Source organism: Oncorhynchus kisutch, linkage group LG18, assembly GCF_002021735.2.
Source record: "Oncorhynchus kisutch isolate 150728-3 linkage group LG18, Okis_V2, whole genome shotgun sequence".
In the NCBI taxonomy this organism is placed as follows: Eukaryota; Metazoa; Chordata; class Actinopteri; order Salmoniformes; family Salmonidae; genus Oncorhynchus; species Oncorhynchus kisutch.
The window spans coordinates 76,187,335-76,204,881 of record NC_034191.2 but is presented as its reverse complement, the minus strand read 5'-3'; the positions used below and the strand labels follow the sequence as shown (position 1 = coordinate 76,204,881).

General features: G+C 41.1%; 1 protein-coding gene across 1 annotated transcript in view; it reads left to right on the top strand.

The window, feature by feature from the left end:
* The window catches only part of LOC109909619 (microtubule-associated protein 4-like), a 59,722-nt gene extending 45,099 nt beyond the window's left edge, over positions 1–14,623 (top strand). The window contains exons 9-13 of the mRNA XM_031795311.1: positions 2,675–2,767; positions 3,921–4,002; positions 4,273–4,385; positions 9,297–9,474; positions 10,481–14,623. Coding sequence (XP_031651171.1) covers positions 2,675–2,767; positions 3,921–4,002; positions 4,273–4,385; positions 9,297–9,474; positions 10,481–10,485 — 471 coding nt within the window. The 3' untranslated portion in view covers positions 10,486–14,623. The remainder of the gene's footprint in view (positions 1–2,674; positions 2,768–3,920; positions 4,003–4,272; positions 4,386–9,296; positions 9,475–10,480) is intronic.
* Positions 14,624–17,547: the final 2,924 nt, after the last annotated feature.

Genomic DNA, 17,547 nt, shown 5'->3' with positions numbered 1-17,547 from the left:
AATATACATAGCAATATACATAGCAATATACATAGCAATATACATAGCAATATGCAATATACATAGTAATATACATAGCAATATACATAGCAATATACATAGCAATATACATACCAATATACATACCAATATGCATAGCAATATACTGTACATACCAATATACATACCAATATACATAGCAATATACATAGCAATATACATAGCAATATACATACCAATATGCATAGCAATATACTGTACATACCAATATACATACCTATATACATACCAATATACATAGCAATATACATAGCAATATACATAGCAATATACATAGTAATATACATATCAATATACATAGCAATATACATAGCAATATACATAGCAATATACATAGTAATATACATAGTAATATACATAGCAATATACAATATACATAGCAATATACATAGCAATATACATAGCAATATACATAGTAATATACATAGCAATATACATAGCAATATACATAGCAATATACATACCAATATGCATAGCAATATACTGTACATACCAATATACATAGCAATATACATAGTAATATACATAGCAATATACATAGCAATATACATAGCAATATACATAGCAATATACATAGCAATATGCATAGCAATATACATAGCAATATGCATAGCAATATACATAGTAATATACATAGCAATATACATAGCAATATGCATAGTAATATACATAGTAATATACATAGGAATATACATAGTAATATACATAGCAATGTACATAGGAATATGCAATATACATAGTAATATACATAGCAATATACATAGCAATATACATAGTAATATACATAGGAATATGCAATATACATAGCAATATACATAGCAATATGCAATATACATAGCAATATGCAATATACATAGCAATATACATAGCAATATACATAGCAATATACATACCAATATGCATAGCAATATACATAGTAATATACATAGCAATATACATAGCAATATGCATAGTAATATACATAGTAATATACATAGGAATATACATAGTAATATACATAGCAATGTACATAGGAATATGCAATATACATAGTAATATACATAGCAATATACATAGCAATATACATAGTAATATACATAGGAATATGCAATATACATAGCAATATACATAGCAATATGCAATATACATAGCAATATGCAATATACATAGCAATATACATAGCAATATACATACCAATATACATACCAATATGCATAGCAATATACTGTACATACCAATATACATAGCAATATACATAGCAATATACATAGCAATATGCAATATACATAGTAATATACATAGCAATATACATAGCAATATACATACCAATATACATACCAATATGCATAGCAATATACTGTACATACCAATATACATACCAATATACATAGCAATATACATAGCAATATACATAGCAATATACATACCAATATGCATAGCAATATACTGTACATACCAATATACATACCTATATACATAGCAATATACATAGCAATATACATAGCAATATACATAGCAATATACATAGCAATATACATAGCAATATACATAGCAATATACATAGCAATATACATAGTAATATACATAGCAATATACAATATACATAGCAATATACATAGCAATATACATAGCAATATACATAGTAATATACATAGCAATATACAATATACATACCAATATGCATAGCAATATACTGTACATAGCAATATACATAGCAATATACATAGCAATATACATAGCAATATACATAGCAATATACATAGTAATATACATAGCAATATACATAGCAATATACATAGAAATATACATAGCAATATACATAGTAATATACATAGCAATATACATAGTAATATACATAGCAATATACAATATACATACCAATATGCATAGCAATATACTGTACATACCAATATACATAGCAATATACATAGCAATATACATAGCAATATACATAGCAATATACATAGTAATATACATAGCAATATACAATATACATACCAATATGCATAGCAATATACTGTACATACCAATATACATAGCAATATACATAGCAATATACATAGTAATATACATAGTAATATACATAGTAATATACATAGCAATATACATAGCAATATACATAGCAATATACAATATACATACCAATATGCATAGCAATATACTGTACATACCAATATACATAGCAATATACATAGTAATATACATAGCAATATACATAGCAATATACAATATACATACCAATATGCATAGCAATATACTGTACATACCAATATACATAGCAATATACATAGTAATATACATAACAATATACATAGCAATATACATAGAAATATCACCACAGTTCTTGTAATTAGCACTCGTAACAACACAAGTATATTAGCAACAACATACAATACACAACAGGAGGAAGCATCACTATCATAATACAATCCCATTTAAAGAGGGGCCTGTTTCAATACGGCAGCAATTGAGCGTCCTCAAAGGGCAGGTGTGGATGTGGGACCCGCATGTGTGACTTAATACACCTCTCTGTCTGTGGCCTCTCGATGTTTCTGCACACTTCTCATCCTTCCTCGTCACAGCACTATCCCGACCTTCCCTCTAACCCCCACGGTGACCCTACTCTTCCTCTCTGCCTGCTATGCTGTGTTTGTAGGTTCAGATAGTCTCCAAAAAGCTGGACTTCAGCCACGTCACCTCACGCTTGGGTTCCAAGGACAATATCAAGCATGTTCCTGGTGGAGGGAAGGTTAGTACCGGATTGCAGCTTAGCTTCAATGGCCCCCAACCCCATACGACCGACCGCACGTCATGACCAATAAATACCACGGAGGGTTATATTCATTAGTCTACTGAAGCCTCCGCTGGAACAGGTTTGAGACAGGCTGAACTAGACTGATACAAAAAAGAATTACTCCCGCCCGTTTATTGTAGACTTTTCGATTGGAGACCTTTTTCAAGAACCTGACTCAAATGATCTGAGTCACTGTCCTGCAAATGACAATTATTTTCAGGATTCTGTTCCAGTCTAGGAAATGCTACAGTGCTGCCCCCCTTTTGGCACTGGCACGTCATTGCCTGAACGCAATTATATATTTATTTTTAAAATTAAATTAATATATATTTTGGTGGCCCCAATTTTCAATCTTTTCTCATCGCTGCAACTCCCCAACGGGCTCGGGAGAGGCGAAGGTGGAGTCATGCGTCCTCCAAAACATGACCCGCCTAACCACGCCCCTTAACATCTGCCAGCTCAACCTAGAAGCCGGCCGCACCAATGTGTCGGAGGAAACACCGTTCAACTGGCGACCCTCCCCTAACCCGAACAACGCTGGGCCAATTGTGCTCCGTCCTACGGGACTCCCGGCCACGGCCGGTTGTGGCACAGCCCCGGAATGCACCCGGGTCTGTAGTAACACCCTAGACTGCTGGTCCAAGCGAGAGGCCCAGAGACACGTCACTCAATCACAGTTTTTTTCTTTCTGTTGTTTTTGGACCTTGGCGACAAGAGGCTGTTGTGTGATATATTTTTTCAGCCAGCATGGTAGCTCTAGATAACCCTCCTCCGTAGTGCCTGCTACTGCCCTTGGCTTAGACTTCCCCTGTCTCTGTCTCTCTAACTCACTCAACACCAAACACCACCCTTCCCTGTCTGACCTCTGACCTGCACAGACACTCAACTCTGATTGGCTCTCCATGCATACTTCCTCCTTTGATTGGTTGTGCTCTTATTGCTACTGTATGGACACATTGGTAGAAGGGGCCGTACAGAACAGATGGCTGATGATAAAGGTAAATAGATTCAACTGCACGGCGAAGAAGATGGCTGCCATGGCTCTTTGACTGATTTTCATGAAGGACCTCTTCGGTGTGTGTAACTGGGTCTGTTGTACGGTTTGCAGGTTCAGATACTCAACAAAAAGGTGGACTTAAGCAAAGTGACATCAAAGTGTGGCTCCAAGGCCAACATCAAACACAAGCCTGGTAAGGTTTTCTTGGATAGACCTGTTGAGTTGTCATCCTGTATGTACACAGTAATTCATGTATCTCTATGGGTTTGATTGACCACAGCACCTTACTGTCATTATATTCTCAACTCTATACAAGTATTGATAGATGAAATCCAAAAGTAATCAAGGAACATTCAAACATGACTACCAAAGATGATTATAAAGATTAAACAAAACCATAAAATCCATAATCACCAACTGATATATTCCTCAGACCTATGCAGTGACTGTGTGTGTCCTGCAGGAGGCGGCGATGTGAAGATCGAGTCCCAGAAAGTGAACTTCAAGGATAAGGCTAAATCCAAAGTGGGTTCAATGGACAACCTGTGTCACGGGCCTGGCGGTGGCAACATCGAGGTGAGGTCACCAGACAAAGGAGCCTCATACTGAGTAACTTTGTACTCCTACTTACATACACATTACAGTTTAGTCTGCTGCATGTCAGATGTTCAGCCTAGTTTAGTCTCGTACGTCTGGTATGTTCAGCCTGGTTTAGTCTGCTGCATGTCAGATGTTCAGCCTAGTTTAGTCTCGTACGTCTGATATGTTCAGCCTGGTTTAGTCTCGTACGTCTGGTATGTTCAGCCTGGTTTAGTCTGCTGCATGTCAGATGTTCAGCCTAGTTTAGTCTCGTACGTCTGATATGTTCAGCCTGGTTTAGTCTCGTACGTCTGGTATGTTCAGCCTGGTTTAGTCTCGTACGTCTGATATGTTCAGCCTGGTTTAGTCTCGTACGTCTGGTATGTTCAGCCTGGTTTAGTCTCGTACGTCTGATATGTTCAGCCTGGTTTAGTCTCGTACGTCTGATATGTTCAGCCTGGTTTAGTCTCGTACGTCTGATATGTTCAGCCTGGTTTAGTCTCGTACGTCTGATATGTTCAGCCTGGTTTAGTCTCGTACGTCTGATATGTTCAGCCTGGTTTAGTCTCGTACGTCTGATATGTTCAGCCTGGTTTAGTCTCGTACGTCTGATATGTTCAGCCTGGTTTAGTCTCGTACGTCTGATATGTTCAGCCTGGTTTAGTCTCGTACGTCTGGTATGTTCAGCCTGGTTTAGTCTCGTACGTCTGATATGTTCAGCCTGGTTTAGTCTCGTACGTCTGATATGTTCAGCCTGGTTTAGTCTCGTACGTCTGATATGTTCAGCCTGGTTTAGTCTCGTACGTCTGATATGTTCAGCCTGGTTTAGTCTCGTACGTCTGATATGTTCAGCCTGGTTTAGTCTCGTACGTCTGATATGTTCAGCCTGGTTTAGTCTCGTACGTCTGATATGTTCAGCCTGGTTTAGTCTCGTACGTCTGGTATGTTCAGCCTGGTTTAGTCTCGTACGTCTGATATGTTCAACCTGGTTTAGTCTCGTACGTCTGATATGTTCAGCCTGGTTTAGTCTCGTACGTCTGATATGTTCAGCCTGGTTTAGTCTCGTACGTCTGATATGTTCAGCCTGGTTTAGTCTCGTACGTCTGATATGTTCAGCCTGGTTTAGTCTCGTACGTCTGATATGTTCAGCCTGGTTTAGTCTCGTACGTCTGATATGTTCAGCCTGGTTTAGTCTCGTACGTCTGATATGTTCAGCCTGGTTTAGTCTCGTACGTCTGATATGTTCAGCCTGGTTTAGGCTCGTACGTCTGATATGTTCAGCCTGGTTTAGTCTCGTACGTCTGATATGTTCAGCCTGGTTTAGTCTCGTACGTCTGATATGTTCAGCCTGGTTTAGTCTCGTACGTCTGATATGTTCAGCCTGGTTTAGTCTCGTACGTCTGATATGTTCAGCCTGGTTTAGTCTCGTACGTCTGATATGTTCAGCCTGGTTTAGTCTCGTACGTCTGATATGTTCAGCCTGGTTTAGTCTCGTAGGTTTACTGCATGTCAGATGTTCAGCCTGTATCAAATGCCATAGTCGAGATAACAACACAATGATAGCATTCTGAAAAACATTTAAGGGAAGATAGTCAAGATAGCCAATGGCCCAGGTACGGTAAGTACTATCTGGCCCTGTTTACTGATCGATAATCAAGTCACGTTATTACACTGTGGACAATATCGGCTGTGGAATGTGTCGCTCCCCACTATTTTGCTTGTTTGTGTGTGTGTGTGTGTGTGTGTGTGTGTGTGTGTGTGTGATAGAGAGGGACAGAGAGACAAAGAGAGAGAGACAGAAAGAGAGAGAACGTGAGAGAAACAGAGAGAGAGAGACAAAGAGAGACAGAGAGAGAGAAAGTGAGAGAGAGAGAGAAACAGAGAGAGAGATAAAGTGAGAGAGAGAGAGAGAGAGAGAGAGAGAGAGAGAGAGAGAGATAAAGTGAGAGAGACAAAGAGAGACAGAGGGAGAGAGAGAGATAAAGTGAGAGAGACAAAGAGAGACAGAGAGAGAGAGAGAGAGAGAAACAGAGAGAGAGATAAAGAGAGAGAGAGAGAGAGAGAGAGAGAGAGAGAGAGAGAGAGAGAGAGAGAGAGAGAGAGAGAGAGAGAGATAAAGTCAGAGAGACAGAGACAGAGACAGAGAGAGACAGAGGGAGAGAGAGAGATAAAGTGAGAGAGACAGAGAGAGAGAGAGATAAAGTCAGAGAGACAGAGAGAGAGAGACAGAGGGAGAGAGAGAGATAAAGTGAGAGAGAGACAGAGGGAGAGAGAGAGTAAAGTGAGAGAGACAGAGAGAGAGAGACAGAGGGAGAGAGAGAGATAAAGTGAGAGAGAGAGAGAGAGAGAGAGAGAGAGAGAGAGAGAGAGAATAAAGTCAGAGAGACAGAGAGAGAGACAGAGAGAGACAGAGGGAGAGAGAGAGATAAAGTGAGAGAGACAGAGAGAGAGAGAGAGAGAGAGATAAAGTGAGAGAGAGACAGAGGGAGAGAGAGAGATAAAGTGAGAGAGACAGAGAGAGAGAGACAGAGGGAGAGAGAGAAAAACAGTGAGAGAGATAAAGTGAGAGAGAGATAAAGTGAGAGAGAGAGAAACAGAGAAAGAGAGACAGAGAGAGAGAAAGTGGGAGAGAGAGAGAAACAGAGAGAGAGAGAGAGAGAGAGATAAAGTCAGAGAGACAGAGAGAGAGAGATAAAGTCAGAGAGACAGAGAGAGAGACAGAGAGAGACAGAGGGAGAGAGAGAGATAAAGTGAGAGAGACAGAGAGAGAGATAAAGTCAGAGAGACAGAGAGAGAGACAGAGACACAGAGGGAGAGAGAGAGATCAAGTGAGAGAGACAGAGAGAGAGAGAGATAAAGTCAGAGAGACAGAGAGAGAGAGACAGAGGGAGAGAGAGAGATAAAGTGAGAGAGAGACAGAGGGAGAGAGAGAGATAAAGTGAGAGAGACAGAGAGAGAGAGACAGAGGGAGAGAGAGAGATAAAGTGAGAGAGAGAGAGAGAGAGAGAGAGAGAGAGAGAGAGAGAGAGAGAGAGAGATAAAGTCAGAGAGACAGAGAGAGACAGAGGGAGAGAGAGAGATAAAGTGAGAGAGACAGAGAGAGAGAGACAGAGGGAGAGAGAGAGATAAAGTGAGAGAGACAGAGAGAGAGAGACAGAGGGAGAGAGAGAGATAAAGTGAGAGAGACAGAGAGAGAGAGACAGAGGGAGAGAGAGAGATAAAGTGAGAGAGACAGAGAGAGACCGAGAGAGACATTGCTTTGGCAATGTTAACACATGTTTCCCATGCCAATAAAGCCCCTTGAATTGAATTGAATTGAATTGGGAGAGAGAGAAATAAAAATAAGCAATGGGGGGGGGGGGAAAGCATTGTGTTTAGTTTCTCTGTACTCTTTCCTCACTGTGTTCATAACAACACTTGAAGACGCTGGGAGGTGTTTTACTAATGACTGTTGACAGCATGGTTCTCTCTTCATGTGGCACCTGAAGAATCTGCCTCCCTCCTCCCCAGTTTCTCCTCCTTGGAGATGTGGGAAGACTGGACCTTCAGGCATAGCAGTTCTAGTCTGAGCAACAGAGAAAGACCGGGTGATGGAAGGAGGGAGTTGGGGTGGAGGAGAGAGAGAGAGAAGAGGAGGGGAATGTGCACCCTTACAGTGGGGAGATGAGGGGGGAATGAGGGTCAGACACAGACTGATTCCCCCATAAGAGGACATGTGTGAGGGGAGTGAGGATGACCAAGAGGAGAGGCTGGTAATACAGGAAGGAACTACTATGGCTCCTCTCCTAGGGACCCTCCATCTTTTTACAACCATCTAGGTGGGTAGGGGATGTCTGTGCATCAGCCAGTCCTATCTAGTGTGATGTCGCCTGTCCCCTCAGCCTATCACAGTCCATAATATCAGTCACATGACCACCATCTCAATGGCTGCACCATTCATCTCCTCTGGCACTGGGAATGAACTTGATCTTTCTACAATGCATAGAGAGTACATAGTTAATCATAAACACACACGACGAGACATGTTCTCAGTTGGTCCTCCATCACATTCTTTAGGATTTCATCTCAACAATACTTGTATACAGTTGAGAATATAATGACAGTAAGGTGCTATAGGTCTGTTTCAGAGATGTTGTAGTATGCCTACACATACCTATCATCTTACACAACACTTGACCAGTCCATGTTTACATCAGTTGTTCTGGTACTCTCTGTGGTTTTGGCAGGAACATTTCCTTTGAATGAAAACAAGGGTTTAATGGGTTTGAAATATATTGAAATACAAACACATTTACCAAACGATCTAAATTCCCCTGGATTTTGTCATTGATCTCTTCAATTGTAGTCTTTTTGTGAAATAGAGACACATGATTTATGGACCCTGACATACCGTACTCCTAAACCCCAGTCTAAAGATTCCGATTATGATTATTCTGATTGTTAAATATAGCTGAAGGTTATATTCCTCATCTAACATTTTTGATTTAATATAAGCTCTTTATTTTCCACTTGATTTGATACCGTTAAACCACTCACCCTGGTACTGCAATAGCTTTAATGAGTTTCTTACCATTTGAAGACAACGTCAGCGCCTGTTTTCTTTGAGTACTCTTTTTGTTATTGTCCCACTTGTCCTACTGTACACACACTGAAACCCCTGTTCCATTGCCCCAACTGACACCCGGCCACTGTGTTTATTTCTAGGCTGAGGGGGCCCAGGAGATAGCAGAGGGGAATGAGGTTCCCCCCAGTGAAACCCCTGTTCCATTGCCCCAACTGACACCCGGCCACTGTGTTTATTTCTAGGCTGAGGGGACCCAGGAGATAGCAGAGGGGAATGAGGTTCCCCCCAGTGATACCCCAGTTCCATTGCCCCAACTGACACCTGGCCACTGTGTTTGTTTCTAGGCTGAGGGGGCCCAGGAGATAGCAGAGGGGAATGAGGTTCCCCCCAGTGATACCCCAGTTCCAGCCACGGTGCCAGGACAGGCAAGCAGACCCTCCCGGGAGAATGGGGTAAAGGAGGATGCCCCCTGCCAGGGCCTCCATGACCCCCAGGGCCTGGACTCAAGCATCCCTGAGACAAGTAAGTAGAGAGGGGATGTCTGGTCTGGAGAGGGGCCTTTTGACGTTGGGATACAAAGTCCCTGACCTCCACATTACCTTTGACTTCTTATTCTACAGGCTTCTAATTATTATTTGTGTTATCCCTCTACCCTCTTCATCTCAACATCTCCTGTCCCACACTCCTCTCTCCTTCTCTCCTCTCTCACCTTCTCTCCTCTCTCTCTTCTCTCTCTCCTTCTCTCCTCTCTTCTTCTCCTCTCCTCTCATCTTCTCTCCTCTCTCTCTTCTCTCACTCCTCTCCTTCTCTCCTCTCTCACCTTCTCTCCTTCTCTCCTCTCTCTCCTTCTCTCCTCTCTTCTTCTCCTCTCTCCTTCTCTCCTCTCTCATCTTCTCTCCTCTCTCTCTTCTCTCTCTCCTTCTCTCCTCTCTTCTTCTCCTCTCCTCTCTCCTTCTCGCCTCTCATCTTCTCTCCTCTCTCACCTTCTCTCCTCTCTTCTTCTCCTCTCCTCTCTCCTTCTCTCCTCTCTCACCTTCTCTCCTCTCTCTCTCTCCTCTCTCTCTTCTCTCACTCCTCTCTCCTTCTCTCCTCTCTCACCTCCTCTCTCTCTTCTCTCTCTCCTTCTCTCCTCTCTTCTCCTTCTCTCCTCTCTTCTTCTACTCTCCTTCTCTCCTCTCTCTTCTCTCTCTCCTTCTCTCCTCTCTTCTTCTCCTCTCCTCTCTCCTTCTCTCCTCTCTCTCTTCTCTCACTCCTCTCTCCTTCTCTCCTTTCTCACTTTCTCCCCTCTCTCTCCTCTCTCTCCTTCTCTCTCTCCTCTCTCTCCTTCTCTCCCCTCTTCTACTCCTCTCTATCCTTCTCTCCCCTTCTCTTCTCCCTCTCCTCTCTTCTTCTCTCCTCTCTTCTTCTCTCCTCTCTTCTTCTCCTCTCTATCCTTCTCTCCTCTCCATTTCCCTCCTTCTCTCCTCTCTCCTTCTCTCCTCTATCCTTCTCTCAACTTCTCTCCTCTTTCCTTTTCTTCCTGCTACAGATTGAGTCTTTCAAGCTCAACTTCTGCTAGAACGCCTGCTCTCGCACGGATCAAGGCGCCGACATCATAACCTGGCCAGCCCCAGACAACAGCCCCTCACACCTGCAACCCAGTGTCTCTCTCAATGACTTCCTGGCCTCTGCCGGCTACCCCCAGCCCCCTCCCTCTTCCCCCCGCCAGGGCATGGGGCAACGGCACACTAGCAGGACTCGGATCATGACCTTCAACCCCACACCCCAGTTCCAAACACCTCACCTTTCCTATGATCTAATTCATGTATCATGTTATTATGCCTACCCTGCGCTACCTACCTACCGCTGTCCTGTTCCCATTGGCTGAGCTGACATTGTACATACAGTAGACCAAGCTTCAGGCAGGGTGGGATATCAATGGGAGGGTAACGGAGGCTTGCCATGTTCTCTCTGATTTGTCTGGTTGTGCTAATCTTGTATTAATGTGCTCGGAGGACTTTCCTAGGATCATGGTTTTCCGTTGGTCCCTCTGATCAGGTGATGGGAGGGGCGATGGGCTGTGTTGTATATGAACCTTTTCCTTCCTGGCTTTCTGACAACAGCGCTAATTTTAGATCATGTTTCCTGATCTCTACAAGAGCAGAACATGGCAGTCACAGTAGCAGACGCCAGTCATGTCCAGTATTACAGTACGTACTAGTGCCGTTTTAGTGAGAGCGTAATCTACCAGGCAACAGCGGCCTTGAACAAACCTGTTTGCTTCGTACAGACACCCCCATAGACACTACCCAATGGGAAACCCTCCTAGACTCACCTGTGGGTTACGTACGGAGAGTAATATGTGTGTAGCACCCATGTAGGGCTGCCGTGTGTTCCCAATAACCATTGATTATGCACTCAGTATTCACTAACCATCGACTCACTCACTGGTTCACCTCCCTCCTCTCTTCACTGTCCATCATCAGAGCATTTGAAACTAGTAGACTGTTTGAACAGTAGGCTATTTAACTCTCTTTAATCTACGTGTTTGTGATGGTGTGTTTGAGTGAATTCTGCTGTAACAATGAGCTGTGGTGTTCTGTTCCGTTTACTCTCTCTCTCTCTCTCTCTCTCTCTCTCTCTCTCTCTCTCTCTCTCTCTCTCTCTGTCTCTCTATCTCTCTCTCTCTGTCTCTCTATCTCTCTCTCTCTCTATCTCTCTCTCTCTCTCTGTCTCTCTCTCTCTCTCTCTCTCTCTCTCTCTGTCTCTATCTCTCTCTCTCTCTCTATCTCTCTCTCTCTCTGTCTCTATCTCTCTCTCTATCTCTCTCTCTCGACTTTGGTTTATTTTCCTCATCTGTTTTGGTAAAGGTTTTTCTCATCGTTTCCTTCTTTATTCGTTTTTCTTTCTCGTACAAGCAATACGCTGGATGGTCTATTTACTGTTAGGACTTTTTTTTTTTTTAAACAAAGGCACACAGTCATGAAGACGCAACTCTGTTTAGGGCTTTGAGACCGAGGAAGCATGTTGGGAATGTGAGGAGGGAGATAAAGACGGATAAGAACAGAGAGACAACGAACACTGAGGCGTAGTGAAAAGACGTGTCCACTTCAGTGTGTTAAAATAACAATGTGATGACAGTGGAACATTCGATGTTCAAAACAGTTTGCGTATATAATATGTACAAACTGTTCTGAACCTTGAATGTTCCACTGTCAGAATAGTAGTCTGGGAAAGGTGAAGAAAGTTTGGAAGCTTTTATTTTGAATACAGTACAAGGGACTTGTGTGAAGATGAGTTATTTGAAGGGAAGGGTCTTGGAAATTGGTGGAGCTGTGTGTCTTGTACGTGCCTCCTGTCCTGTTTACCTGAACCTGGGATGGAACTCGGGCTGGAAGCTCAAGCTGATGGGCCCTTGTCCCTGGAGAGTAACAGACCCGTCATGCCGCCTGGTGGCTCTGCAGTCTGATTAGGATTTACAATAATTCTATTTTGTAACTAATCCTTGTTGTTGTTCCATTTCAGCTCTTTTCTGAGGGTTCTGGTCAGATGTGTTTTGACAGTTATAAGTGGACTAGCTGAAGGACTTCTTTTGTCAGGCTATTGGCAGTGGAACATTCGATGTGGCTTATTGTACATGTAGTAATGTATCCAACGATTGCCTCCAATTGCTTTATTTTAGTGCATGGCCAGGTAATATCATGCCCAGAGCAGAAAGCCTATGTGCATTAAGACTTGCAGTGTTGTGGTTCAGTATATTTGTCCTTGGGGGGCAAATCATAGTCAGTGGTTTATCTTTCCTTATTATTGCGTTCTTTGCTTTAGACAGTGGGCAGGAAGAGAGTCAGAGGCTGTCATTTTGCCTGAAAATTCTATTGCAGTTTGGTATATAAATCAGCTATATGTTCATCGGGTTTATTTGTGTTGGACTCAAAATGAGGACAGTACATCAAGTAATGTTTTTGAGTAATGATCTGTTCCCCCCCCCCCCCCCCACGCCCCGCTAATTCAAGTCAAAATGTAGACCTCCTAAAAGTAGCACCAACACTCCAAAATGTGCAAGAATAATACAACTGACATTTTTTATATCCTCTTAAATCAGAGGTATGGAAACTATTAAAAGCACCTTAAAGGCTTGAATATATCAAAGAGGGTTCACCATGATGGAAATGTGTATTTGATTGAAGCTATCCCTGGATATGTCTGCAATGCGTAGGGGCCACTTAACCAACACTGTTAAGGAGCTTAGCACACTCCTGTACAGCATAGAACTGTGTTTCATATTGATGGCCTCCCATTTTGCACCTAGGACCACCATGAAATATTGTTTGAGGGTAACAATCTTTTGAGATGTGTGGAATAATCCCCAGAGCCAAATGTTTTAAGAAAATAGATGTTATTGTTATCAACAATATTTTAAACCAAACCAATATCTTGGTTTGTAGATATTGATATTTGAGAGGTTTGTCGTGCATCAGAGGAGCGCCTGCTGAGGTGGATCGTAGTATGGCCTCTGGTGCCACGTTCCTCTTCTGATGGGGACATGTCCTCCTTGTGCCTGTCCACAACCACTTTTACTATCACTTTCACCCCTGGTCTTCATGTTCTCTTTGAGATCTCACACGTTTTTTTTATTTTAATATAGATTTTGACTGTTTACACACTATTTCGCCACAGCAACAACAACAATATGAAAACAACAATTGTGTGTGTGTGGGGGGGGGGGGGGGGGGTGTAATAAGGATGTTAAGTATAGCTTTTATGTTCATCTACCTTTAACAGATTTAATGGTAATGAGTAATATTAATTATTATTATTATTGAGCAAGTCTACCTTTTTTCCAAGAAAAGGGCTGCTGAAGTGAAAGAATGTTCTGGAGGTTTAGTGTACTAAAGAAACAACACTTTTTCTATGTGTATTTATCTTGTGTATTTATCTTGTGTTCCCATTGGTGTGTGGTTGTGTCAGTGGGGGAGTGTTAGAGGGCTTGTGGAAGGCATAGTAGGGTCTGGTCCAGTTTGTGCATTGCTGTCTATTGAACAGCCTTTCTTTCACAAATTGTAAGAAATTTGTTAACTTTCACATAACCTTTGTCCATCCCCACAACCCCAGTCTTAAGAAATTTAAATACTGTTATTTACAGGAAGGTCTTTTTAGATGTGATTTTGACATTGTAGGATACAGTGGACGACCTCGCGTTGATTTGGAAACAAGATACATGTAACATGAAAGGGATTGAAACTAATATGTATGAATTGCACTGTATAACATACAAAATGCGTGGAAGAGGGATTAGAAATCAGAGTTTGTATCGGGTCATTTAGTAACATAGTTCTGCCCTGGAGTATCATGGAAAGCTCCACGTCCTAACACACCTTTGTGTAAGACTAACAGCAGCTGTCAGGTTTGGCTTGTGTTATACTTAGAGTTCTCCAGTGATGCAACAATGAGCTCCATAGATCTGCTTCTAGCTGTTAGCACACACAAAGTGTACTGATAGAAAACACCTACTCAAGAGCAGAAACAATTGGGATGTGTTAGGATGACTTATGTCAATTTATTTTATTTTATTTTTGTTTTTTCATTCATTTAGAATTTATTTTTTGGGTTTTGAAAGAAGTGTTTGTTGTGGTTAATTGTTCATTAGTGATGTGATGATTAAAAATGTAATAAAATACAAATGTTTAAGATATTGTGCTTGCCTTTTGATGAATTACGTAATCCTCTCTGCCACAGATGAGCCATACGTACAGGATGTAGATTTACATTGCAAATAGAAAGCAGGAAACATTTTGACACATTCCCTTTGGAGAATTACTTAGTGAGGCATGATAACATTGTTGATTATGACTGCAATTAATTAGTGAAGAGCAGCGAAATGGTATTGTAGAAGTGAGTCCTATCTGTCGGAAGACAATCTCACATTAACTATTTGGGGGCTTGGTGCTGAGGAGTATTTTCCATGTTAATACAGGACTAATAAAGGCCTAGTTCACAAATCACTATTACTTTTTTTTTTTAAATCAGGATGCTGCGCCCTCAGCACCGCAACTTCCCGCGGCTATGCATAAGAGGAATCAATTCAAGTCACGTAGTGACAGTGAACTGTAGATTTAAACAAGCTACACACATTTCATCACGTCCTGGTCCACTTCCTGATATTTACTGACCCTGGCTATGACCTCACTCTCTGAGGGTCTCAGGGGGAGTTGGGATATACAACAAAATACATTTCCAATTCAAATGTGTATAATACACACTTGTACAAGTGTGAAATAGGACAAATGTTTTCACCCACCAAAATGATTATTAGGTCAAATAGTTTGTTCAGAAGTCAAAGCATTGTCCATTCAGGGTGGACATGGGGAAATCTGCTTATTTAAAAAGAAATTGGACAGGCATTTTATAATCCCCATTGAGTGTATGCTAGTGCATGACAGAAATATTTGGAGTTGACTGGAGCTGATCAATCTTATTTTTGTGTGTCCGCAAAGAAACATTATTGGCTTTGGGGGGAAACTGTTGGCCTATAATCCGCCAATAAATCTCAGCTATAGTCTCATATAGCCTACTCTTGTATTTTTGACAAGCAAATCTCCCTATGAGACAATAAATGATTAATTCACTCCTCCACCGAGCAACCTGGATGGCAACGAGGATGATGGGACTTGGCCTCACATGAGAAAAGTCTACTCTCTATTTCCTTTTATAAATATCTGTCTGGTGTACATATAATAAGTCCTTTGTAGTTTTTCGCTTCGGTATAAGCCTAACCCATACGGAAAAAATATTGGAATATATTTAGATACAATTGAAACATACGTAAATATATTTGGTAATGTATTTATCAAATACATAAAGAAATTAACATTAAAATATGTGTGTAAAATACACAGTCACATCTTATAACCTTCTCTAACCTGATGGTAATGCTATTGACCTTTGGCATTAGGTTCACAAAGTGGGCGTTGCATGCAAAAGTTGGATCAGAAAGTTAATTACGTAGCTAGCCTATTATCATATTCCTTGAGTTATATCTGCTACTTATTAAACATAATGAGATGAAAGAGACATGTGAATCTATAACATATCTGTAATTATATTTTTCAGTGAGCTGTCAATCACAATTTAAAATTTTCCCAAGCCCTATGGAGCAAGACAAATTTCACGTAAACGTGAAATTTGTGAACATACTAACACCATGTTACAACAGTGGTAGGCCTGATCACCGACAATGACGAGACAGCCTATAGGGAGGAAGTCAGAGACCTGGCCGGGTGGTGCCAGAATAACAACCTATCCCTAAACGTAACCAAGACTAAGGAGATTATTGTGGACTACAGGAAAAGGAGGGCCGAGCACCTACCTATTGTTCACCTAGTACCTTTTTTGTGCTATTGGTTAGAGCCTGTAAGTAAGCATTTCACTGTAAGGTCTACACCTGTTATATTCAGCGCACGTGACAAATACACTTTGATTTGATTTTTAGTATCTTCCAGGAATAATTAATCATAACCAGTAGTATCTACCTTTGATAATGAATCATAACCAGTATTATCTACCAGGTAGCCTAGTGGGTAGGGCGTTGGACTAGTAACCGAAAGGTTGCAATATCAAACCCCCGAGCTGTCAAGGTAAAAATCTGTCCTTCTGCCCCTGAACAAGGCCATTAACCCACTGTTCCTAGGCCGTAATTGAAAATAAGAATTTGTTCTTAACTGACTTGCCTATTTAAAAAAAATAATGAATCATAATCAGTATCTATCAGGAATAATGAAACAGAATAATAATAATAGATGTTTTGTGAATCTATTAATTATGACCACTTTTGTATAGAATATTTAGATATTTCAATCCTCAAAATCTGGCCAATGCATATCCTGTAGGTTAATATGAATTAAAAAGGATTTTACATTATTTTTATGAATCGGGTCATGAACATATGGACTTTGAAATGAACAAGGGAGAGGTTAAACGTAGGCTAAATCTGGCATAAACTCATTCCCACTCTTTACAATAACTCTGTTGCAGTGGTCTTAGGTAGTCTCCGTGTAGGCTCTTCCCTCCATCACGATACTGCTGCCCAGTTGAAGAGCTTGTGATCTCCATGCAGCACCGCGCATCTTCGGAAAAGCAGCCCTCAGAAGATGCCCTTCTGGAGGCATGCAGCCATATAGAGTCTTTATACCCTAATGTAAGGCCTATTTGCTGACTAGTCAAATAAAGTGCAGGGCATGCATGACGCGTGCAACTCGTCATTCCAACATATTTGAACATTTAATTCATTATTCATTCAGTTCAGTCAGTCAGTTTGTCATCCATTCAGTCATTTGTCTGAGTTGCAATAGGAACTAAATAAAAGACAATAGAACAGTCTTATCTATTTGTTTATTTAAATCCATGTGTGTATTCAAAATTATCTAAACTCTCCAAAGTTCTTTAGCCTATCACTTGAATAATTCTGTGTTTAATTTAGGCCTATCCACATTTTTAATCTTTAGGCCTTCAACTTGTAGGCATTGCAATTTAGACCATCATTTTGGGGACTGGTGTCTTGAGGAATAATTTCAAATTAAATGTAATTGTGTTTTATAACTGTTTTTATTATAGGGCTCC